The following is a 25,206-nucleotide window of genomic DNA, read 5'->3' as shown; positions in this document are numbered from 1 at the left end:
CCCATAATGCACTAGGATGTAGTCCTATATAATATACAGTATCCCATAGTGCACTAGGATGTAGCCCTATATAATATACAGTATCCCATAGTACACTAGGATGTAGTCCTATATAATATACAGTATCCCATAGTGCACTAGGATGTAGCCCTATATAATATACAGTATCCCATAGTACACTAGGATGTAGCCCTATATAATATACAGTATCCCATAGTGCACTAGGATGTAGCCCTATATAATATAATATACAGTATCCCATAGTGCACTAGGATGTAGCCCTATATAATATACAGTATCCCATAGTGCACTAGGATGTAGTCCTGTATAATATACAGTATCCCATAATGCACTAGGATGTAGTCCTATATAATATACAGTATCCCATAGTGCACTAGGATGTAGTCCTATATAATATACAGTATCCCATAATGCACTAGGATGTAGCCCTATATAATATACAGTATCCCATAGTACACTAGGATGTAGCCCTATATAATATACAGTATCCCATAGTGCACTAGGATGTAGTCCTATATAATATACAGTATCCCATAGTGCACTAGGATGTAGCCCTATATAATATACAGTATCCCATAGTGCACTAGGATGTAGCCCTATATAATATAATATACAGTATCCCATAGTGCACTAGGATGTAGCCCTATATAATATACAGTATCCCATAATGCACTAGGATGTAGCCCTATATAATATAATATACAGTATCCCATAGTGCACTAGGATGTAGCCCTATATAATATAATATACAGTATCCCATAGTACACTAGGATGTAGCCCTATATAATATACAGTATCCCATAGTGCACTAGGATGTAGTCCTGTATAATATACAGTATCCCATAATGCACTAGGATGTAGTCCTATATAATATACAGTATCCCATAGTACACTAGGATGTAGTCCTATATAATACACAGTATCCCATAGTGCACTAGGATGTAGTCCTGTATAATATACAGTATCCCATAGTGCACTAGGATGTAGCCCTATATAATATCCCATAGTGCACTAGGATGTAGCCCTACATAATATACGGTATCCCATAGTGCACTAGGATGTAGGCCTATATAATATAATATACGGTATCCCATAGTGCACTAGGATGTAGACCTATGGGCCCTTGTCAAGATGATGCACCATCAGGTCGTCTGGAATCCACTGGATGAAAAGCAGAGATGTAGAAACTAGATTTTATTTCTATGATTCTACCCATGATTTTACCAATCAGATTGACAGGGTTAGATTCTCTAAATCCCTTCTGTAGATCAAAATGAAAAGTTGGTCCTCCAGCGCTTCCTGTCCTCCATTGGGGACATTATCTCCTCCTCCAGTTGCTCCTTAGCTGGTCCACATAGAGGATCTCTGCGCTCACAAAGCCTCTCAGAGTAGGAGTGCTGATCTTCGATCATCATCAGTGGTGTAAAGTACCTAAAGTAAAAACACTTTAAAGTTTAACTTAAATCGTTATTTGGGGTATCTGTACTCTATTTATACTTTACTATTTATAACTTTTCATTCACTACATTCCGAAAGAAAATAATTTACTTTACTCCATACATTTTTCCTGACACCCAAAATATACATTTTGAATGCTTAACAGGACAGGAAAATGGTCCAATTCACTCTTATCAAGAGAACATCCCTCGTCCTCCCTACTGCCTCTGATCTGGTGGACTCACTAAACAGAGAACATCCCTGATCATCCCTACTGCCTCTGATCTGGTGGACTCACTAAACAGAGAACATCCCTGGTCATCTACTGCCTCTGATCTGGAGGACTCTCTAAACAGAGAACATCCCTGGTCATCACTAAACAGAGAACATCCCTGGTCATCTACTGCCCTGATCTGGAGGACTCTAAACAGAGAACCCTACTGTCTCTGATCTGGAGGACTCTCTAAACAGAGAACATCCCTGGTCATCTACTGCCTCTGATCTGGAGGACTCACTAAACAGAGAACATCCCTGGTCATCCCTACTGTCTCTGATCTGGAGGACTCACTAAACTGAGAATATCCCTGGGTATCCCTACTGCCTCTGATCTGGTGGACTCACTAAACACACGTTTGCAAATTATGTCTGAGTGTGCCTCTGGCTTTCTATAGATTAAATAAACAATATTATGGAGCCATCTGGTTTTGTTTAAAATAAGCTATTTCTTATTTTACAATTAGACTGAACATAAACGCAACATGTAAAGTTTGTTGTTAGCCCTAACCCTAACCCATGTTTCATGAGCTGAAATAAAAGATTTGCATAAAAAGCTTATTTCGCTCAAATTTTGTGCAATAATTTGTTTACATCCCTGTTAGAAATAATTTCTCCTTGACAAGATAATCCATCCACCTGACAGGTGTGTCATAGCAAGAAGCTGATTAAACAGCATGATCATTACACAGGTGCACCTTGTGCTGGGGACAATAAAAGGTCACTCTAAAATGTGCAGTTTTGTCACACAACAGAATGCCACTCATGTCTCAAGTTGAGTGAGCGTGAAATTATCATTCTGACTGACAGAATGTCCACCAAATCAAAAGTTTATTTGTCATGTGCGCCGAATACAACAGGTGTAGACCTTAGTGAAATGCTTACTTACAGGCCCAATTCCATCTAGATACCGTTGCCCTATAGCACACAAAAAAACTATACATACCTCGGCCTAAAGATCAGCGCCACAGGTAACTTCCACAAAGCTGTGAGCGATCTGAGAGACAAGGCAAGAAGGGCCTCATGCCATCAAAAGGAACATAAAATTCAACCTACCAATTAGGATCTGGCTAAAAATACTTGGATCAGTTATAGAACCATTGCCCTTTATGATTGTGAGGTCTGGGGTTCACTCACCAAACACAAATTCATAAAAAATGTAACACACCAAATAAAGTCGTTCAATTCTACAATCACCTAAAAGGAAGCGATTCCCAAACCTTCCATAACAAATCCATCACCAACAGAGAGATGAACCTGGAGAAGAGTCCCCTAAGCAAGTGAGTCCTCTGTTCACAAACACACTCCACAGAACCCCAGGACAGCAGCACAATTAGACCCAACCAAATCATGAGAAAACAAAAATATAATTACTTGACACATTGGAAAGAATCAACAAAAAAACAGAGCGAACTAGAAGGTGATATTTGCCTCTATAGAACAGAATAGGGGACTGAGTCACTGGCTTACTGGTGCTCTTCCATGCCATCCATAGGAGGGGTGAGTCACTTGAGTGGGTTGAGTCACTGACGGGATGGGTTGGCGCCCCACCTTGAGTTGTGCCGTGGCGGAGATCTTTGTGGGCTATACAGGTCCAGTACAACACAGCTAGGTGTACCTTGTCTCAGGATGGTAAGTTGGTGGTTGAAGATGTCCCAGTCTAGTGGTGTGGGGGCTGGTCCAGTGCTCCAGTACAACAGCTAGGTTACAGGTAAAGTGGGTGGGGTTATATCCTGCCTGTTTGGCCCAGCTGTCCGGGTGTATGGTCGGACAACACAGCTAGGTGTACAGGTCCACAGTGTCTCCTGACCCAGCTAGGTCCTGACCCCAAACACAGCTAGGTGTACAGGTCCAGTACAACAAGCACAGGTCCAGTAGCTAGTGTACAGGTCCAGTACAACACAGCTAGGTGTACAGGTCCAGTACAACACAGCTAGGTGTACAGGTCCAGTACAACACAGCTAGGTGTACAGGTCCAGTACAACACAGCTAGGTGTACAGGTCCAGTACAACACAGCTAGGTGTACAGGTCCAGTACAACACAGCTAGGTGTACAGGTCCAATACAACACAGCTAGGTGTACAGGTCCAATACAACACAGCTAGGTGTACAGGTCCAGTACAACACAGCTAGGTGTACAGGTCCAGTACAACACAGCTAGGTGTACAGGTCCAGTATTACAGTACAACACAGCTAGGTGTACAGGTCCAGTACAAGGTCACAGTACAACACAGCTAGGTGTACAGGTCCAGTACAACACAGCTAGGTGTACAGGTCCAGTATACAACACAGCTACAGGTCCAGTACACAGCTAGGTGTACAGGTCCAGTACAACACAGCTAGGTGCACAGGTCCAGTACAAAACAGCTAGGTGCACAGGTCCAACAAAACACAGCTAGGTGCACAGGTCCAGTATTACAGTACAACACAGCTAGGTGTACAGGTCCAGTACAACACAGCTAGGTGTACAGGTCCAGTACAACACAGCTAGGTGTACAGGTCCAGGTCCACAGCTAGGTGTACAGGTCCACAACACAGCTAGGTGTACAGGTCCAGTATTGTACAGGTCCATACAACACAGCTAGGTGTACAGGTCCAGCTAGGTGTACAGGTCCAATACAACAACACAGCTAGGTCCAGTATACAACACAGCTACAGGTCCAGTATTACAATACAACACAGCTAGGTGTACAGGTCCAGTATTACAATACAACACAGCTAGGTGTACAGGTCCAGTATTACAATACAACACAGCTAGGTGCACAGGTCCAGTATTACAATACAACACAGCTAGGTGCACAGGTCCAGTATTACAATACAACACAGCTAGGTGCACAGGTCAGCTAGGTGCACAGGTCCAGTATTACAATACAACACAGCTAGGTGCACAGGTCCAGTATAGTACAGGTACAGTACAACACAGCTAGGTGTACAATTACAGTACAACACAGCTAGGTGTACAGGTCCAGTACAGCTAGGTGCACAGGTCCAGTATTACAGTACAACACAGCTAGGTGCACAGGTCCAGTATTACAGTACAACACAGCTAGGTGTACAGGTCCAGTATTACAATACAACACAGCTAGGTGTACAGGTCCAATAAAACACAGCTAGGTGCACAGGTCCAGTATTACAGTACAACACAGCTAGGTGCACAGGTCCAGTATTACAGTACAACACAGCTAGGTGTACAGGTCCAGTATTACAGTACAACACAGCTAGGTGTACAGGTCCAGTACAACACAGCTAGGTGTACAGGTCCAGTACAACACAGCTAGGTGTACAGGTCCAGTACAACACAGCTAGGTGTACAGGTCCAGTACAACACAGCTAGGTGTACAGGTCCAACACAGCTATACAACACAACACAGCTAGGTGGTCCACAGGTCCACATACAACACAGCTAGGTGTACAGGTCCAATACAACACAGCTAGGTGTACAGGTCCAATACAACACAGCTAGGTGTACAGGTCCAATACAACACAGCTAGGTGTACAGGTCCAATACAACACAGCTAGGTGTACAGGTCCAATACAACACAGCTAGGTGTACAGGTCCAATACAACACAGCTAGGTGTACAGGTCCAATACAACACAGCTAGGTGTACAGGTCCAGTACAACACAGCTAGGTGTACAGGTCCAATACAACACAGCTAGGTGTACAGGTCCAATACAACAACACAGCTAGGTGCACAGGTCCAGTATTACAGTACAACACAGCTAGGTGTACAGGTCCAGTATTACAGTACAACACAGCTAGGTGTACAGGTTCAGTATTACAATACAACACAGCTAGGTGTACAGGTCCAATACAACACAGCTAGGTGTACAGGTCCAATACAACACAGCTAGGTGCACAGGTCCAGTATTACAGTACAACACAGCTAGGTGTACAGGTCCAGTATTACAGTACAACACAGCTAGGTGTACAGGTCAGTATTACAGTACAACACAGCTAGGTGTCCACAGGCTAGGTGTACAGGTCCATTACAGTACAACACAGCTAGGTGTACAGGTCCAATGGCAGCAAGGTGTACAGGTCCAAATCCCAGCTGAAGGTCCACAACACAGCTAGGTGTCTGTACAAACAAGCTAGGTGTATAAACACCAGCTAGGTGGGACCACACAACAGCTAGGTGTACAGGTCCACACACAGCTAGGTGTACAGATCAGCTAGAAGGAGACAGTACAACACAGCTGTCTCCTAAAGATGAACGCTAGGTGTACAGGTTTAGGTGCGGTCCAAAAGTGCACATCAATTCAAGAACAGCAAAGGACCCTGTTAAGATGCTGGAGGAAACAGGTACAAGAGTATCTATATCCACAGTAAAACGAGTCCTATATCAACATAACCTGAAAGGTGGCTCAGCAAGGAAGAAGCCACTGCTCCAAAACCGCCATAAAAAAGCCAGAGGTTTGCAACTGCACATGGGGACAAAGATTGTACTTTTTGGAGGAATGTCCTCTGCTCTGATGAAACAGTAATAGAACTGTTTGGCCGTAATGACCATCGTTATGTTTGGAGGAAAAAGGGACTCTTGCAAGCCGAAGAACACCATCCCAACCGTGAAGCACGGGGGTGGCAGCACATGTTGTGGAGGTGCTTTGCTGCAGGAGGGACTGGTGCACTTCACAAAATAGATGGCATCACAGAGGTCAGAAACTAATGTGTATTGAAGCAACATCAAGACACCAGTCAAGAAGTCAAAACATGGTCGCAAATGGAGCTTCCAAATAGACAATGACCCCAAGCATACTGCGAAAGTTGTGGAAAAATGGCTTAAGGACAACAAAGTGAAGGTATTGGAGTGGCCATCACAAAGCCCTGACCTCAATCCTATAGAAAATGTGTGGGCAAAACTGAAAAAGCATGTGCGAGCAAGGAGGCCTACAAACCTGACTCAGTTCCACCAGCTCTGTCAGGAGGAATGGGCCATAAATTCACCCAACTTATTGTGGGAAGCTTGTGGAAGGCTACCTGAAACGTTTGACCCAAGTTAAACCATTTAAAGGCAATGCTACAAAATACTAATTTAGTGTATGTAAACTTCTGACCCACTGGGAATGTGATGAAAGAAATAAAGCTGAAATAAATCATTCTCTCTACTATTATTCTGACATTTCACATTCTTAAAATAGTGGTGATCCTAACTGACCTAAGACAGGGAATTTTTACTAGAATTAAATGTCAAGAATTGTGAAAAACAGAGTTTAAATGTATTTGGCTAAGGTGTATGTAAACTTCCGACTTCAACTGTAGTGTACAGGTGCTTTAATAAGCATATGTAAAATAATGTTAATTAATTAATTATTAAATAATGTTAATAAATTAGGTATTTTATCTGAAAGCATTGCATGGTCGCTTTCAACAACAGAAGGTAGCACTCGTTCATTTAAGGGTCCCTGACGGGCCAAATCCAAGAGTTATCAAGACTGCAGAAATAAATGGTTTTTCTACATATTTTATTTGAAACCATCTCCGAACCCCAAAGTCTGTTAGAAGAGACGAGCTGCTCTATGCCTTGGCAGGGGTCGCCTTGGCTGGGGCCGCCTTGGACAGCTTCTTCTTAGGCTTCAGCATCTTGGCCTTGATCTGGGAAGAAAGAGCAGGAAGGTAATGTCTAGTGTTAATGTATACTGTTTATCATCCAATTCACTTGTTTTGCCAATAAAGCTCTTAAATTGAATTGAGAACGCAGGGGCCGCGGGAGAGAGACTTGTCATTAGGACAATATAGGATATTGATGAAGGGGTGGGTCAATTTCAATGTATGAATAGAGGTAGATCGAATTGTATTTATTTAACTAGGCAAACCAGAAGCAGAGATTTGATGATATACTAGTGTCACATCGTTTAGGTGCAATGGGGAGTATTTCAGAGGCTTCATTTCAGAACTTCAGCTAGATATCAGGATTCAGAAACGCAGACTAAAGTGGAAGCTCCGTGTAGAATTAAATAGCTCATTCTGTTACTCACCACTCCCACACTACAAACATTGATAATTTGGGGTGGTTTCACCACAGATTAAGCCTAGAGTAAGACTCCAGGAGTATGCCCCAATGGTAAACCAGTTTCCCCTATTATACAGGACTTCAAATGCAACTGAGAGCCCTAGTCGGCCATTTTGGGTGTCTACTCACAGCCGGGTCATGCAGCAGGATGGCTTGACGTCTGGCTGTCTTGGCGTAAGGGTTCAGCTTCATCATTATTCTCAGGTTCTTCAGGGGGTTCTTCTTCAGGACTCTGCGCCTGATCTTCTTGCTGTGAGGAGGACAGGTTCAGGAGGGGTTCAAATCTAGCAGCATTGAGTGAACCTTCATGTTGTTAATGGTAACATCAACCAAATGGAACACTTTGTTACACAGTGCACTACTTTAGACCTGAGCCCTATTGGCCCCGATCAACAGTAGTGCATTATGGGGAACGGGTCATTCGGGATGCAACCTATTGGAATAGCTCAGGACTTCCATTCAAATCAGGATTCAGAAACACGGACCTGAAGTGGAACCTCATCAAGGCTTCATGTCACAATGGAGGATAATGCAACATCATACTAAGTGTACCCATAATGCTCTGCACAATAGAAAGTGAGCGGGGCTTACTTTGGTGCACGAAGTGCTTTCTGGATCTCCTCACTCTTCAGAATCCTGCTCAGATCTGTGTTGGTCATCTTGTGCATGGGCAGACTGGAGGTGGGACAGACAGAGACATGACAGAGGTCAGAATACAACTGGCAGTACCTCTAAGGTTGGGGGGGGGTTTAGCAACAGACCATTAGAGCATTTCATTAAAACTCAGAACTTCTGGTAGATATCAGGATTCAGAAACACGGACCGAAGTGGAAGCTCATCACTGTAGAAATTAAATAGCTCTCAAATCTGTTACTAACCAACACACTGAAGGCCCGTCCTTGAGCAACTCCCAACACATTGCTGTTGACCCGGACAAGCACACCTGATTCAGCTGGTCAAGTAACCAAGCCCCCAGAGTTGAATCAAGGCAAGTTTGTTCAGGGCTACACACTAAAAAAAGTGCTTTGTTGAGGGGTTCTGGAGGACTGAGCTGGGGTAACACTACAACATGATGCCCAACTGGTTAACATCACTAACTAGTTGAAACGACAAACTTCAACTTTCAACAAACTGGTAAGTTAAGGCCCAATAGTAAGTACACCCCATACACCGGGAGATGTTAGGACATTACCAAGTCAGAACTGCCGATGTGCCAACGTTGGTTTGTAGCCCAAACCGCGCGGAAGCTACCAAACTGGACCCCACTGAGGAAAGGGGATGTTCTACGAACCACACGAGACTCGTCTGACGGTAACCGGTAACAGATTCTTTATTTATAACTATGAAGGTAGTTTACCCCAAAAAGGAATTGTGTAAAAAAAAATAACAGTCATTCCACTATCCCAACAAACAATATTCTATTACTTGGGAGAGTATTCTTTAGAGACAAAGTATTTTAACAAAGACGACTACATTCAACAGTTTTAAATGAGTGCATCTCATTAAAGACAACCATAGCCTACACACATATACAGTAGCTGGTTGTTATTGTACATCAAAGCTGCTTTACAGTCAGAGGCTCCATGTTGAAGTGGGAGATTTCTAATCGATACAACAAAATGACTGAATTGGGTTGGCTAAATGAGGAGTAGGCTACAATGATCCAACCAACAGGTCAGCTGTTTCATACTTAGCTGTTATAGACAAAGACTGAGAGCGCAGTAAAAGAGCCTCAATGAGCCTAGATACTGTAGCTAGCTTTAGAACGACTTGATTCAGTCAAGACAGGCAGGACTACATGGTAGAAACACTTTAGACAAACTGACGCTACAAGCTACGGCAGCAACTAGTGCTACTTCCCCTGTCCCCCGCCCCACCCACCCACCCGCCCGACACGCGCCGCCCCCACCCACCTTCAAGTTTTCTAATTATTTATTTTGATGATTATATTGACATTTAGTAAAACATTTGTTTAGTGTGTTCCTGTAGAATTCTGTCCTAGTGGACATTGTCGCGTCACCTAACGCTAGTAGTAGCTCAACCTTGATAGGCTAGACTGGTTTAAGTAACCTGGTCAAATTTCTATCAAATCAACAGAACTCCACAAGAGTCCAATTAGGATTAGGCCCACGTAACCCTCGTTTTACTGACTTGTAGTCCACCTTGAGAGAGGCAGACTTGCGCCAGGTCCCATAGAGCTGGTCCAGCTTACGGAAGGCAGATTCGGTCCAGATACAGAAACGGCCGACATGACCACCAGGGGCGAGCCTCAGCAGGTTCAGCTTGTTCACGTTCTGTAGGGTGATGCCTGGTAGAGGGATGGGAGGACAGTTACATTTTAGTATTGAGAAGAGGCACTTAGGGACATTAAAAAATATTTTTTAAGAGACCCAAACTCCATTTTCTACAGTGGCATCTACAGCAAGACAGTGTCCTTTGAAAAGAAGAGGGTCTACATTGGTCATTTAGAGTGGCAGATGCTCTTCAGTACAGAACGACATTCGCCATTATCCTTTTACAGAAAACCCCTATCCATTATTCATGTTTTGTTGTAATGCAAAAAATATGACAACTGATAATGAGGTTTCAGAACACACCCCCCCCCCCCCCCGGGTCCCCTCTAGCCAGTACATACCAGGGATGTTTCTGAAGGCCTTGGTGACACCTTGATCCTGGTTGTAGATGATGCACGGTCCTTTGCGTTGGATACGCCTGCGATTCCTCATCTTACCTTTGCCAGCTCGCATGCGTTGTGACGCGTACACCTGCACACACACACAGGGGGCACATTAATCTCATCCAAGGACACTCAATTTCACGATCACACCATGGCTCAGGACTTCCATTCAAATCAGGATTCAGAAACACGGACCTGAAGTGGAACCTCATCATCGCCTCGTGGTCACTCATAAGAAGAGGAAGGAGGAACACTGACCAGTGAGACAGTAGTAACTAGCTACATGTATAATATATATATATTAACCTATAAGCTATATCAACCTTTTTGATGTCGTTCCAGGCTTTGAGTTTCTTTAGCAGCAGCACGGCCTCTTTAGTCTTCTTGTAACCCTCCACTTTGTCGTCAACTACCAGGGGGACCTCTGGGATCTCCTCAATGCGGTGTCCTGGAGGAGGAGAGGCCCTGTAGTTAAGAGATTTACAGCCACCTAGTTCCACAAGTATCATCTTGTGAAGGGAGCGAGACACTGAAGTTGGGGGATCAAAAGTGCCAGCGTCGTCACATCACCCTACATCGCTAGTGCCATTGAAAATAAGAAATTGTTCTCAACTGACTTGCCTAGTTAAATTAAAAAGGTAAAAATATATAATCTCTGGGGAAGCAGAAAAGGGGCCCCTTGCCAAAATCCTGAACTCTTTCAAGAGCCTGTGATTTCTTAAATACACAACAGGCGTCTAGCAACAAGAGTCTTACCTTAAAAATGAGACCTTGTATAAAGGTTAAATAGATATTTACACTGGTAAGAAGACTAAGCTATGCAGTGAGTACAACAGCATACCTTTGGACATGACAAGTGCGGGCAGGGCGGAGGCGGCCAGGGCAGAGCAGATGGCGTAACGCTTCTGGGTAGTGTTGATCCTGCGGTGCCAACGGCGCCACGTCTTGGTGGGTGCGAACATGCGACCTCCACGACACATCTAGTCACAGGGGTCAAGGAACGGCTAAACAAAGCATTAAGATCCGTTATCTTTTTGGCCAGTTTTTCAGACATTAAGTCGCGGGAAATCAACATTAAGTGGTCTTTAGTCTAGGACTAGTCTGTGTCTCGGGAAACCGGCCCTAAATGAATTTAGGCGCTTTGCTCAGACTCAATGTTCGTCAGCCACTTGTGCCACAGCATACGACATCATCAGGCATAATGTCACCGTTCACAGGATGCAAATTACACCATCACTGCAAGGCGTGTGAATGTCTAGTCCACCTCAGCATGCATTACCAGGGCTTTGTTCATTAGGCAACAAACGGATGAACACTAAAACAGAGGTGCCACTTGTACAATCAGAAACTAATTAACTCAAATTAACAGAAAAGAAGTCACAATGAGCCATAATGAACAGAACCCCGGTAGCACATTTGTACCCGATGGACGTTGGCAAGATTAATAGGACATTTTTAATTTAGTCTGTCGGAGAAGGATACATTTCCGAAGGCTCCCTGGCCGGAGCGATGGGTACCACCTCCCCTCACACGAGGAATACGAGCCACGGCTCGGCCTGTACCCCAGGACTCCGCGCTTGTCTGATGACCTGGTACCCAGAGTGCATTAGAACCTGTCCTCTATACACACACCAAAATAGGCTGTGTTTTTATGGTACAGACAAAGCCCTTCAGTACTTCTAGTATAATCACTGCTTTCAGAAACACGGACCGAAGTGGAAACTAATCATTAAAGCTTGTAACCTGTCTCCAAAAAGCCATGTTTATTTGATTGAATACATGCTTAAATAGTCACTCACCGGCCAGTTTGCTGACAGCATAGGGCTGACGGTTGTTCTTGCGCATGTTGGTGTGTACAAAGTTGACAATGTCCGGGCGGATGGGAGCCTTGAACACGGCAGGCATAACGACATTTTTGCCTGAACTCTCTCCTTTCTCGGAGTAGATAGAGATTAAAGGCCGGGCACAAGCCTGGGGAAGACAAAGGTCAGGGAAATCTGATAAATCTCGCAGTAGGTTACAATGTACCCAATCGCATGTTGATAGTTAAACATTTCAGATGGGACTCTGTTGGTTAACTTTGGCTAATATAGCTAGTTTGCAATCTTGCTCAGACTCAGCTGTCGTCATTCACTTGCGCCAGCATATGACAGTAGGCATCTGTCGACTGATCGCAAAGTAGGACGCAAATTACACCATCATAGCAAGTAAATGTAGTTAAGTACTGCAATATATGAAAAGTAAAATCACGACATAATGGCATGTTTGTAGGTAGCACACCTGGCAAAGGTCTAACTGAGTTATGGTTTACTAAGTACATATTCAGAACAGTTTAATGAAGAAAGGTATACTGGTTTACGAATCTCACCTATAATTGAGCAAACCCGGCCTGTGGTTGCAAGGAAAGTACATGTGACTTGGCTAGAACCGTGCCCATCCAAAATGTCGCCTCGTGTCAGCTTCGACATGGAATGAGTTAAATGGCATTTCCTTGTAAAGATTGTAGCGAGACAAGTGTTCGGTTTGCGACTATACCTTACTCACTAACGCTGACGCCAAATGGTATATACAATTGAAACAAATTAGCTAGGATTCTCACCATTTTTATATTTGTGTTTCGGCTCCCCGAGAACCACGCTCCTCACTCAATGGAAGATACAGTAGAAAAGGAAGTTGGCAATGCAACTCACACGATATATGCTTCCGACGTCGTCACACTTCCGGCAACTTAAATAAATGCAATACTATAGAGGCAAATGTTTCTATTCTAAGTCAATATAGATTTCTCCAGTTAAATACTGATATTGAAATACTATACAACGGCGAAAACAACTTATAAATAGGACAATCTAGGTCTCTACTGTGCAATAAGGCGGAGGAAACAAGGGTGGTGACCGGACTACTTTCGTGATAATTATTTATTTTTCATAATTAAATGTAGTTACCACATGTTCCAAAATACTTATTTTGTCTCACATTAAAATAGTTATTGATACAAATAAAAAATAAATTGTGTTCGTTGTGCTGACTGATATCATGACGTTATTAATTCACTGGCCGTTTTCGCGCCAACATCAAGTGAAATCGTCAACTGCCGTCACCGTTTTCCAATTTTTATTTACGATTTTCAGACTTAAAAACATATTTTTATGTATTTAACTATGCTAACTATCTACCTAATGAAATGTGCTAGAGGATATTCAACAATGCTTTACAGTTAAAAAAAAAAAGTATTCTTCGGTGAGGTAATGTTTTCAAATGTTTGTCTAGCTTGTATAAGTAATCTATCTGTCTCTTTTCAATCTTTGCCTGTTATTGTTTTGTAACTAACTAGCTTAGTTAGTTAACGTTTACTAACGACAGACATATGTATCTAGTTAGCAAGCTAACTAAATAAGCAATGTTTTAATGCGTTTGAATTCAGAAATCTTCAAGATTAATGCATATAATCCAGTATTTATGAGGAAGATATCCAGACACTGGGAGGGAATCCTTCAACGTTACCTGACATCTACAGTGGCAACAGACCAGTCTTCATCTGTGAGAAAACAACGTGTTTTTGCTTGCTTTACTGAAGAGTTGCAATCAATCAATCCACCCTATTTATACAGATATTTCCATAATTAGTTTACATGTATATATCCAGCCAAGCATCACCATGTCCTGAGACGTCTTAGTGTCCAGTTCTGCCAGATAACTGGCAACTCAGAAATCTCCAACTTCAGTGCGTTCAAGACAACTGGCAACTCAGAAAAAACGAGCTCCCTTTGGGAAAAATCGTTTTGAATGGTCTTGCAACTCGGAATTCCAAGTCAGGAACTCGGCCTCTTTCTAGAACTATGAAACCCCATTTTCCAACCCAGGTTGGGCTGGCCTTGGTGGGCTGCACATTATGCGTGTTGAAGCTATGTGGTCTGCAAGTCTCATGGTATGTCCGCGTTACCTGTAGACGTTGGTCTCATGTATTGAGTGAGTCAGTAGCTCTGGTCCATGGCGTCAGTATGCTACGCACATACACGTTGGCACACTATCTCTGGTCCAATGCGTTATGTTAACCACTGTTGCTTGTGCAGCTAGCTAGTCATCGTTCCACATCCTGTCTGATCTCATATGTCTTGCAGCATCTGTGGCTTGAGAAGGTATCTGCTGAGCTAGAGCCTATTGCCCCTGTCTTCTCTCCAGCCCCCCTCCGTGTAGGCTGTGGTATTATGTCTCTAGGAGAGGACAGTAGTTATGTTAGTAGGCTGTGGTATTATGTCTCTAGGAGAGGACAGTAGATATGTTAGTAGGCTGTGGTATTATGTCTCTAGGAGAGGACAGTAGATATGTTAGTAGGCTGTGGTATTATGTCTCTAGGAGAGGACAGTAGTTATGTTGTGGTAGTAGGCTGTGTTAGTAGGCTGTGGTATGTCTCTAGGAGAGGACAGTAGATATGTTAGTAGGCTGTGGTATTATGTCTCTAGGAGAGGACAGTAGATATGTTAGTAGGCTGTGGTATTATGTCTCTAGGAGAGGACAGTAGATATGTTAGTAGGCTGTGGTATTATGTCTCTAGGAGAGGACAGTAGATATGTTAGTAGGCTGTGGTATTATGTCTCTAGGAGAGGACAGTAGATATGTTAGTAGGCTGTGGTATTATGTCTCTAGGAGAGGACAGTAGATAGTTATGTTAGTAGGCTGTGGTATTATGTCTCTAGGAGAGGACAGTAGTTATGTTAGTAGGCTGTGGTATTATGTCTCTAGGAGAGGACAGTAGTTATGTTAGTAGGCTGTGGTATTATGTCTCTAGGAGAGGACAGTAGATATGTTAGTAGGCTGTGTTATGTCTCTAGGAGAGGACAGTAGATAGTTATGTTAGTAGGCTGTGGTATTATGTCTCTAGGAGAGGACAGTAGTTATGTTAGTAGGCTGTGGTATTATGTCTCTAGGAGAGGACAGTAGATATGTTAGTAGGCTGTGGTATTATGTCTCTAGGAGAGGACAGTATGTTAGTATGTTAGTAGGCTGTGTTAGTAGGCTTATGTCTCTAGGAGAGGACAGTAGTTATGTTAGTAGGCTGTGGTATTATGTCTCTAGGAGAGGACAGTAGTTATGTTAGTAGGCTGTGGTATTATGTCTCTAGGAGAGGACAGTAGATATGTTAGTAGGCTGTGGTATTATGTCTCTAGGAGAGGACAGTAGATAGTTATGTTAGTAGGCTGTGGTATTATGTCTCTAGGAGAGGACAGTAGATATGTTAGTAGGCTGTGGTATTATGTCTCTAGGAGAGGACAGTAGTTATGTTAGTAGGCTGTGGTATTATGTCTCTAGGAGAGGACAGTAGTTATGTTAGTAGGCTGTGGTATTATGTCTCTAGGAGAGGACAGTAGATATGTTAGTAGGCTGTGGTGTCTCTAGGAGAGGACAGTATTATGTCTCTAGGAGAGGACAGTAGATATGTTAGTAGGCTGTGGTATTATGTCTCTAGGAGAGGACAGTAGATATGTTAGTAGGCTGTGGTATTATGTCTCTAGGAGAGGACAGTAGATATGTTAGTAGGCTGTGGTATTATGTCTCTAGGAGAGGACAGTAGATATGTTAGTAGGCTGTGGTATATGTTTAGTAGGCTGTGTTTATGTCTCTAGGAGAGGACAGTAGATATGTTAGTAGGCTGTGGTATTATGTCTCTAGGAGAGGACAGTAGATATGTTAGTAGGCTGTGGTATTATGTCTCTAGGAGAGGACAGTAGATATGTTAGTAGGCTGTGGTATTATGTCTCTAGGAGAGGACAGTAGATATGTTAGTAGGCTGTGTTATGTCTCTAGGAGAGGACAGTAGATATGTTAGTAGGCTGTGGTATTATGTCTCTAGGAGAGGACAGTAGTTATGTTAGTAGGCTGTGGTATTATGTCTCTAGGAGAGGACAGTAGATATGTTAGTAGGCTGTGGTATTATGTCTCTATTATCATGAATTTACAAACAAACATTGGTGCAGGTTTGGGATTCCTCTTCAATTTAGGAAAAGAGATATGTTAGTTGAAAGGAGAGGACACAGATAACCAGAGAGACTGTAGTTATGTAGATTGGACTGGGGATGCTATGTTAGTAGGCATTTAGTTAGGTGGGAGAAACAGTAGAGGAGGATGGTTATGTTAGTAGGCTAGTTGAAACACAGATAACCAGATAGACTGGAGTAGATTGGACTGGGGATGCTACATTTAGTTAGGTGGGAGAAAAGAGGACTAGTTGAAACACAGATAACCAGATAGACTGGAGAGGACAGTAGATTGTGGTACTGGGGATATGTCTAGGAGAGGACATTTAGTTAGGTGGGAGAAAAGAGGACTAGTTGTTAAACACTCTCTGGAGAGCCTCCTCACAGTAGTCGTTATCAGGGTCACATCACAGTAGATATGTTAGACTCTCTGCAGCCTCCCCTCACTGTAGGCTGTTATCACGTCTCAGGAGAGGACAGTAGATATGTTAGACTCCTGCAGCCTCCCCAGTCACTGTTAGTAGGCTGTGGTATCACGGTCACATAGATACAGACTCCTGCAGCCTCCCCTCTCACAGTAGTATGTTATACGGTCAGTAGTTATTTAGTAGGCTGTGGTATTATGTCTCTGCAGCCTCCCTCACAGTAGTCGTTAGTAGGCGGTCAGGAGAGGACAGTAGTTATGTTAGACTCCTGCAGCCTCCCCTCACTTAGTCGTCATATGTTAGTAGGCTGTGGTATTATGTCTCTAGGGAGGACAGTAGTATGTTAGACTCCTGCAGCCTCCCCAGTCACTGGCTCAGTAGTATGTTAGTATCTCTAGGAGAGGACAGTAGTTATGTTAGAGGTCCTGCAGCCTCCCTCACTTAGTAGGCGTTATTACGTCTCACATCACATGTTACAGACTCCTGCAGCCTCCCCTCACTGTCGTTATCACGGAGAGGACAGTATTACATTACAGACAGTAGTTATGTTAGCCTCCTCACTGTCGTTAGTAGGCGGTCACATTATGTTAGACTCCTGCAGCCTCCCCTCACTTATGTTCACGTAGTCACATTACAGACTCCTGGAGCCTCCTCACTAGATATGTTATCACGGTCACATTATGTTAGACTCCTGCAGCCTCCCCTCACTGATATGTTAGTAGGCTGTGGTATCACGGTCACATTACAGACTCTCTAGCAGCCTCCCAGTAGTTATGTTAGTAGGCTGTGGTATTATGTCTCACTAGATATGTTATCACGGTCACATTACATTATGTCTCTAGACTCCTGCAGCCTCCCCTCACTGTCGTTATCACGGTCACATCACATTACAGACTCCTGCAGCCTCCCCTCACAATTTAGTCTAGTTGAATCACGGTCACCAGATAGACAGACTCCTGCAGCCTTTAGTCACTGTTGAAACACAGATAACCAGATCACGGGGATCACATTTACAGACTCCTGCAGCCTCCCTGGAGTAGATTGGACTCACATTTAGTTAGGTGGGAGAAAAGAGGACTAGTTGAAACACAGATAACCAGATAGACTGGAGTAGATTGGACTGTCCTGAATGGAACCCTATTCCCATTTAGTAGGTGGAGAAAAGAGGACTAGTTGAAACACAGATAACTTGGAGTAGATTGGACTGGGGATGCCCTTTAGTAGGTGGGAGACCCTTGAAACACAGATCCAGATAGACTGGAGTAGATTGGACTGGGGATGCTACTTTAGACCAGAGAGGACTATTGCACCCAGATAGTTCCCATTTAGTTAGGTGGGAGAAAAGAGGACTAGTTGAAACACTACTTTAGACTGGAGTAGATTGGACTGGGGATGCTACATTTAGTTAGGTGGGAGAAAAGAGGACTAGTTGAAACACAGATAACCAGATAGACTGGAGTAGATTGGACTGGGGATGCTACATTTAGTTAGGTGGGAGAAAAGAGGACTAGTTGAAACACAGATAACCAGATAGACTGGAGTAGATTGGACTGGGGATGCTACATTTAGTTAGGCTACTTTAGACCAGAGCCCTATTGCACACTATTCCCTATATAGTGCACTACTTTTGACCAGAGCACTATGGGCCCTCGCTGGCCATTTGGGATGGCCCAGCCATGCATGTTTTCATGCTCTGTTAAATAGACATATGCAGTTCCTTTGGCCCTCTGGCTCCCACAGTTAGGGCCATTTCAATTCAGGAAGTGAAGTCATGCCTTTCTAATAAAGACCATTTGGAATTGAAGTGGGATTTCCCCCCACACCTGCGGTTTCCACAGCCACATATTCCTGTATCATACAATGTCATGATAACCCTAATTATCATGACTCTAATTTAAGGTTGGGTTTCAAATCACATTTTAAGAAGAGGAATAGTAGAACTAGGCAGGGTTTATGACTATCCAACTAACAGTAGAACAGTAAGCTACAACGGGGTTACTGTGGCTACAACGGGGTTACTGTGGCTACAACTGGGTTACTGTGGCTACAACGGGGTTACTGTGGCTACAACGGGGTTACTGTGGCTACAACGGGGTTACTGTGGCTACAACGGGGTTACTGTGGCTACAACGGGGTTACTGTGGCTACAGCGGGGTTACTGTGGCTACAACTGGGTTACTGTGGCTACAACTGGGCTACTGTGGCTACAATGGGGTTACTGTGGCTACAACGGGGTTACTCTGGCTACAACGGGGTTACTGTGGCTACAACTGGGTTACTGGGGCAACAACTGGGTTACTGTGGCTACAACGGGTTACTGTGGCTGGGTTACAACGGGTTACTGTGGCTACAACTGGGTTACTGGGGCTACAACTGGGTTACAACTGGGTTACTGGGGCAACAACTGGGTTACTGTGGCTACAACTGGGTTACTGTGGCTACAACTGGGTTACTGTGGCTACAACTGGGTTACTGTGGCTACAACTGGGTTACTGTGGCTACAACTGGGTTACTGGGGCTACAACTGGGTTACTGGGGCTACAACTTACTGGGGCTACAACTGGGGTTACTGGGCTACAACTGGGTTACTGTGGCTACAACTGGGTTACAACTGGGTTAACAACTGGGTTACTGGGGCTACAACTGGGTTACTGGGGCAACAACTGGGTTACTGGGGCAACAACTGGGTTACTGGGGCTACAACTGGGTTACTGGGGCTACAACTGGGTTACAACTGGGTTACTGCGGCAACAACTGGGTTACAACTGGGTTACTGGGGCAACAACTGGGTTACTGGGGCTAGAACTGGGTTACTGGGGCTAGCAACAACTGGGTTACTGGGGCAACAACTGGGTTACTGGGGCTAGAACTGGGTTACTGGGGCTTACTGAAACTGGGTTACTGGGGGGTTAACAACTGGGTTACTGGGGCAACAACTGGGTTACTGGGGCTAGAACTGGGTTACTGCGGCAACAACTGGGTTACTGGGGCAACAACTGGGTTACTGGGGCAACACCTGGGTTACTGGTGCTACAACTGGGTTACTGCGGCAACAACTGGGTTACTGGGGCTACAACTGGGTTACTGTGGCTACAACTGGGTTACTGAGGCTACAACTGGGTTACTGAGGCTACAACTGGGTTACTGAGGCTACAACTGGGTTAATGCGGCTACAACTGGGTTACTGTGGCTACAACTGGGTTACTGTGGCTACAACTGGGCTACTGTGGCTACAACTGGGTTACTGTGGCTACAACTGGGTTACTGTGGCTACAACTGGGTTACTGTGGCTACAACTGGGTTACTGTGGCTACAACTGGGTTACTGGTGCTACAACTGGGTTACTGCGGCAACAACTGGGTTACTTGGGCTACAACTGGGTTACTGAGGCTACAACTGGGTTACTGAGGCTACAACTGGGTTACTGGGGCAACAACTGGGTTACTGAGGCTACAACTGGGTTACTGTGGCTACAACTGGGTTACTGTGGCTACAACTGGGTTACTGTGGCTACAACTGGGTTACTGTGGCTACAACTGGGTTACTGGGGCTACAACTGGGTTACTGTGGCTACAACTGGGTTACTTAGGCTACAACTGGGTTACTGAGGCTACAACTGGGTTACTGGGGCAACAACGGGGTTACTGTGGCTACAACTGGGTTACTGTGGCTACAACGGGGTTACTGTGGCTACAACGGGGTTACTGTGGCTACAACGGGGTTACTGTGGCTACAACTGGGTTACTGTGGCTACAACGGGGTTACTGTGGCTACAACGGGGTTACTGTGGCTACAACGGGGTTACTGTGGCTACAACTGGGTTACTGGGGCAACAACTGGGTTACTGAGGCTACAACTGGGTTACAACTGGGTTACTGCGGCAACAACTGGGTTACAACTGGGTTACTGGGGCAACAACTGGGTTACTGGGGCTAGAACTGGGTTACTGCAGCAACAACTGGGTTACTGCAGCAACAACTGGGTTACTGGGGCTAGAACTGGGTTACTGGGGCTAGAACTGGGTTACTGGGGCAACAACTGGGTTACTGGGGCTAGAACTGGGTTACTGCGGCAACAACTGGGTTACTGGGGCAACAACTGGGTTACTGGGGCAACACCTGGGTTACTGGTGCTACAACTGGGTTACTGCGGCAACAACTGGGTTACTGCGGCAACAACTGGGTTACTGGGGCAACAACTGGGTTACTGTGGCTACAACGGGGTTACTGTGGCTACAACGGGGTTACTGGGGCTACAACGGGGTTACTGGGGCTACAACTGGGTTACTGGGGCAACAACTGGGTTACTGGGGCAACAACTGTGTTACTGGGGCAACAACTGGGTTACTGGGGCTACAACTGGGTTACTGGGTTACAACTGGGTTACTGCGGCAACAACTGGGTTACAACTGGGTTACTGGGGCAACAACTGGGTTACTGGGGCTAGAACTGGGTTACTGCAGCAACAACTGGGTTACTGCAGCAACAACTGGGTTACTGGGGCTAGAACTGGGTTACTGGGGCTAGAACTGGGTTACTGGGGCAACAACTGGGTTACTGGGGCAACAACTGGGTTACTGGGGCAACAACTGGGTTACTGGGGCAACACCTGGGTTACTGGTGCTACAACTGGGTTACTGCGGCAACAACTGGGTTACTGGGGCTACAACTGGGTTACTGTGGCTACAACTGGGTTACTGTGGCTACAACTGGGTTAATGCGGCTACAACTGGGTTACTGTGGCTACAACTGGGTTACTGAGGCTACAACTGGGTTACTGAGGCTACAACTGGGTTAATGCGGCTACAACTGGGTTACTGTGGCTACAACTGGGTTACTGTGGCTACAACTGGGCTACTGTGGCTACAACTGGGTTACTGTGGCTACAACTGGGTTACTGTGGCTACAACTGGGTTACTTAGGCTACAACTGGGTTACTGAGGCTACAACTGGGTTACTGGGGAAACAACTGGGTTACTGAGGCTACAACTGGGTTACTGGGGCAACAACTGGGTTACTGAGGCTACAACTGGGTTACTGGGGCTACAACTGGGTTACTGCGGCAACAACTGGGTTACTGAGGCTACAACTGGGTTACTGCGGCAACAACTGGGTTACTGAGGCAACAACTGGGTTACTGCGGCAACAACTGGGTTACTGAGGCTACAACTGGGTTACTGAGGCTACAACTGGGTTACTGAGGCTACAACTGGGTTAATGCGGCTACAACTGGGTTACTGTGGCTACAACTGGGTTACTGTGGCTACAACTGGGCTACTGTGGCTACAACTGGGTTACTGTGGCTACAACTGGGTTACTGTGGCTACAACTGGGTTACTGGTGCTACAACTGGGTTACTGCGGCAACAACTGGGTTACTGGGGCTACAACTGGGTTACTGTGGCTACAACTGGGTTACTGAGGCTACAACTGGGTTACTGAGGCTACAACTGGGTTACTGGGGCAACAACTGGGTTACTGAGGCTACAACTGGGTTACTGTGGCTACAACTGGGTTACTGTGGCTACAACTGGGTTACTGTGGCTACAACTGGGTTACTGGGGCTACAACTGGGTTACTGGGGCTACAACTGGGTTACTGTGGCTACAACTGGGTTACTGGGGCTACAACTGGGTTACTGGGGCAACAACTGGGTTACTGAGGATACAACTGGGTTACTGGGGCAACAACTGGGTTACTGAGGCTACAACTGGGTTACTGGGGCTACAACTGGGTTACTACAACAACTGGGTTACTGGGGCTACAACTGGGTTACTGAACAACTGGCTGAGGCTACAACTGGGTTACTGCGGCAACAACTGGGTTACTGAGGCAACAACTGGGTTACTGCGGCAACAACTGGGTTACTGAGGCTACAACTGGGTTACTGAGGCTACAACTGGGTTAATGCGGCTACAACTGGGTTAATGCGGCTACAACTGGGTTACTGCGGCAACAACTGGGTTACTGAGGCTACAACTGGGTTACTGGGGCAACAACTGGGTTACTGAGGCTACAACTGGGTTACTGGGGCTACAACTGGGTTACTGTGGCTACAACTGGGTTACTGTGGCTACAACTGGGTTAATGCGGCTACAACTGGGTTACTGAGGCTACAACTGGGTTACTGAGGCTACAACTGGGTTAATGCGGCTACAACTGGGTTACTGTGGCTACAACTGGGTTACTGGGGCTACAACTGGGTTACTGGGGCTACAACTGGGTTACTGGGGCTACAACTGGGTTACTGTGGCTACAACTGGGTTACTGAGGCTACAACTGGGTTAATGCGGCTACAACTGGGTTACTGTGGCTACAACTGGGTTACTGTGGCTACAACTGGGCTACTGTGGCTACAACTGGGTTACTGTGGCTACAACTGGGTTACTGGTGCTACAACTGGGTTACTGCGGCAACAACTGGGTTACTGGGGCTACAACTGGGTTACTGTGGCTACAACTGGGTTACTGAGGCTACAACTGGGTTACTGAGGCTACAACTGGGTTACTGGGGCAACAACTGGGTTACTGAGGCTACAACTGGGTTACTGTGGCTACAACTGGGTTACTGTGGCTACAACTGGGTTACTGTGGCTACAACTGGGTTACTGTGGCTACAACTGGGTTACTGGGGCTACAACTGGGTTACTGTGGCTACAACTGGGTTACTGTGGCTACAACTGGGTTACTTAGGCTACAACTGGGTTACTGGGGCAACAACTGGGTTACTGAGGCTACAACTGGGTTACTGGGGCAACAACTGGGTTACTGAGGCTACAACTGGGTTACTGGGGCTACAACTGGGTTACTGCGGCAACAACTGGGTTACTGAGGCTACAACTGGGTTACTGCGGCAACAACTGGGTTACTGAGGCAACAACTGGGTTACTGCGGCAACAACTGGGTTACTGAGGCTACAACTGGGTTACTGAGGCTACAACTGGGTTAATGCGGCTACAACTGGGTTAATGCGGCTACAACTGGGTTACTGCGGCAACAACTGGGTTACTGAGGCTACAACTGGGTTACTGGGGCAACAACTGGGTTACTGAGGCTACAACTGGGTTACTGGGGCTACAACTGGGTTACTGCGGCAACAACTGGGTTACTGAGGCTACAACTGGGTTACTGCGGCAACAACTGGGTTACTGAGGCAACAACTGGGTTACTGCGGCAACAACTGGGTTACTGAGGCTACAACTGGGTTACTGAGGCTACAACTGGGTTAATGCGGCTACAACTGGGTTAATGCTGCTACAACTGGGTTACTGGGGCAACAACTGGGTTACTGAGGCTACAACTGGGTTACTGAGGCTACAACTGGGTTACTGCGGCAACAACTGGGTTACTGCTGCTAATGTTACACACAAATATCATACTCTCAAGACTCTCATAACATCTCACCATTACAATAACGGGAGGTTAGCATATTTGTTGGGGGTTATTTGTGCGTCTAACTTTCTCACTCATCATTATTCACGATTCATTCAGGATTATCCTTAACCATGGTAACATCCACATTGATCTAGAAGTGTTTAGAAACATAGTGTTCTTATTGACATTCAAAGTGACTCCAAAATGGCACATTGTTCATCAGTCATTTCTATTTGGCACAACGATCTGAAACACAATCAAAACAAACAGCAAATGCATCCAACACGTTAGTAGAGTCACAAGCTTGATGTGGTCATTGTGTGCTATGAATATGGGACCAAGTACTAAAGTTTGGACTATTTTAATACAGAAGTGAATTTGTCCCAATACTTTTGGGCCCCTAAAACGGGGGGACTATGTAGAAAAAGTGCTGTAACTTCTAAACGGTTCACCTGAAATTAAAGCTGACTTTAACCCCATTGTATCATTTCAAATCCAAAGTGCTGGAGTACAGAGTCAAAGCAACAACAAAAATGTCACTGTCCCAATACTGTTGAAACTCACTGTATATACAATGCATTCCGAAGGTATTCAGACCCCTTTCATTTCCCCAATACTGTTGGAGCTCACTGTATATACAATGCATTCCGAAGGTATTCAGACCCCTTTCATTTCCCCAATACTGTTGGAGCTCACTGTATATACAATGCATTCCGAAGGTATTCAGACCCCTTTCATTTCCCCAATACTGTTGAAGCTCACTGTATATACAATGCATTCCGAAGGTATTAGTCATTTAGCAGACGCTCTTATCCAGAGCGACTTACAAATTGGTGCATTCACCTTATGACATCCAGTGGAACAGTAGTGCATCTAAATCTTTTAAGGGGGAGGGGGGGTGAGAGGGATTACTTTATCCTATCCTAGGTATTCCTTAAAGAGGTGGGGTTTCAGGTGTCTCCGGAAGGTGGTGATTGACTCCGCTGTCCTGGCGTCGTGAGGGAGTTTGTTCCA

General features: G+C 45.2%; 1 protein-coding gene and 5 non-coding genes across 7 annotated transcripts; all 6 read right to left on the bottom strand.

The window, feature by feature from the left end:
* Positions 1–7,179: 7,179 nt before the first annotated feature.
* LOC115124823 (large ribosomal subunit protein uL4B) lies at positions 7,180–13,128 on the bottom strand. 2 transcript variants are annotated; one of them, XM_029654309.2, is made up of 10 exons: positions 13,021–13,128; positions 12,221–12,392; positions 11,904–12,010; positions 11,263–11,401; positions 10,745–10,869; positions 10,380–10,509; positions 9,896–10,052; positions 8,336–8,419; positions 7,874–7,994; positions 7,180–7,326 (listed from the first exon to the last, which is right to left on the bottom strand). In XM_029654309.2, exons 1-10 carry the CDS (start codon positions 13,021–13,023, stop codon positions 7,249–7,251), a joined length of 1,116 nt encoding a protein of 371 aa, XP_029510169.2. In that variant the 5' UTR covers positions 13,024–13,128; the 3' UTR covers positions 7,180–7,248. The 2 variants fall into 2 exon arrangements, with proteins under 2 accessions (XP_029510169.2, XP_029510170.2); XM_029654310.2 differs by having other exon boundaries at positions 12,790–13,053.
* Positions 8,187–8,254, bottom strand: LOC115124826 (small nucleolar RNA SNORD18). Its single transcript, XR_003862858.1, has one exon. It is a non-coding gene; the product is annotated as a small nucleolar RNA SNORD18 (small nucleolar RNA).
* LOC115124827 (small nucleolar RNA SNORD18) lies at positions 8,524–8,591 on the bottom strand. The gene has a single exon (XR_003862859.1). It is a non-coding gene; the product is annotated as a small nucleolar RNA SNORD18 (small nucleolar RNA).
* On the bottom strand, positions 10,574–10,641 carry LOC115124824 (small nucleolar RNA SNORD18). The gene has a single exon (XR_003862856.1). It is a non-coding gene; the product is annotated as a small nucleolar RNA SNORD18 (small nucleolar RNA).
* Positions 12,088–12,156, bottom strand: LOC115124828 (small nucleolar RNA SNORD18). Its single transcript, XR_003862860.1, has one exon. It is a non-coding gene; the product is annotated as a small nucleolar RNA SNORD18 (small nucleolar RNA).
* LOC115124829 (small nucleolar RNA SNORD16) lies at positions 12,529–12,627 on the bottom strand. The gene has a single exon (XR_003862861.1). It is a non-coding gene; the product is annotated as a small nucleolar RNA SNORD16 (small nucleolar RNA).
* Positions 13,129–25,206: the final 12,078 nt, after the last annotated feature.

Source organism: Oncorhynchus nerka, unplaced genomic scaffold, assembly GCF_034236695.1.
Source record: "Oncorhynchus nerka isolate Pitt River unplaced genomic scaffold, Oner_Uvic_2.0 unplaced_scaffold_99___fragment_2___debris, whole genome shotgun sequence".
NCBI classification, from domain to species: domain Eukaryota; kingdom Metazoa; phylum Chordata; class Actinopteri; order Salmoniformes; family Salmonidae; genus Oncorhynchus; species Oncorhynchus nerka.
Note: the sequence above shows the minus strand (reverse complement) of the source record. Positions and strands in the feature narration are given on the sequence as shown.

Excerpts from the sequence above, each read along its gene's own strand:
- LOC115124823 (XM_029654309.2), bottom strand. Across the intron at positions 10,053-10,379 it reads GGCCTTCAGAAACATCCCTG|GCATCACCCTACAGAACGTG; the intron begins GTATGTACTGGC and ends TCCCTCTACCAG. Across the intron at positions 7,327-7,873 it reads TCCTGCTGCATGACCCGGCT|ATCAAGGCCAAGATGCTGAA; the intron begins GTGAGTAGACAC and ends CTTTCTTCCCAG.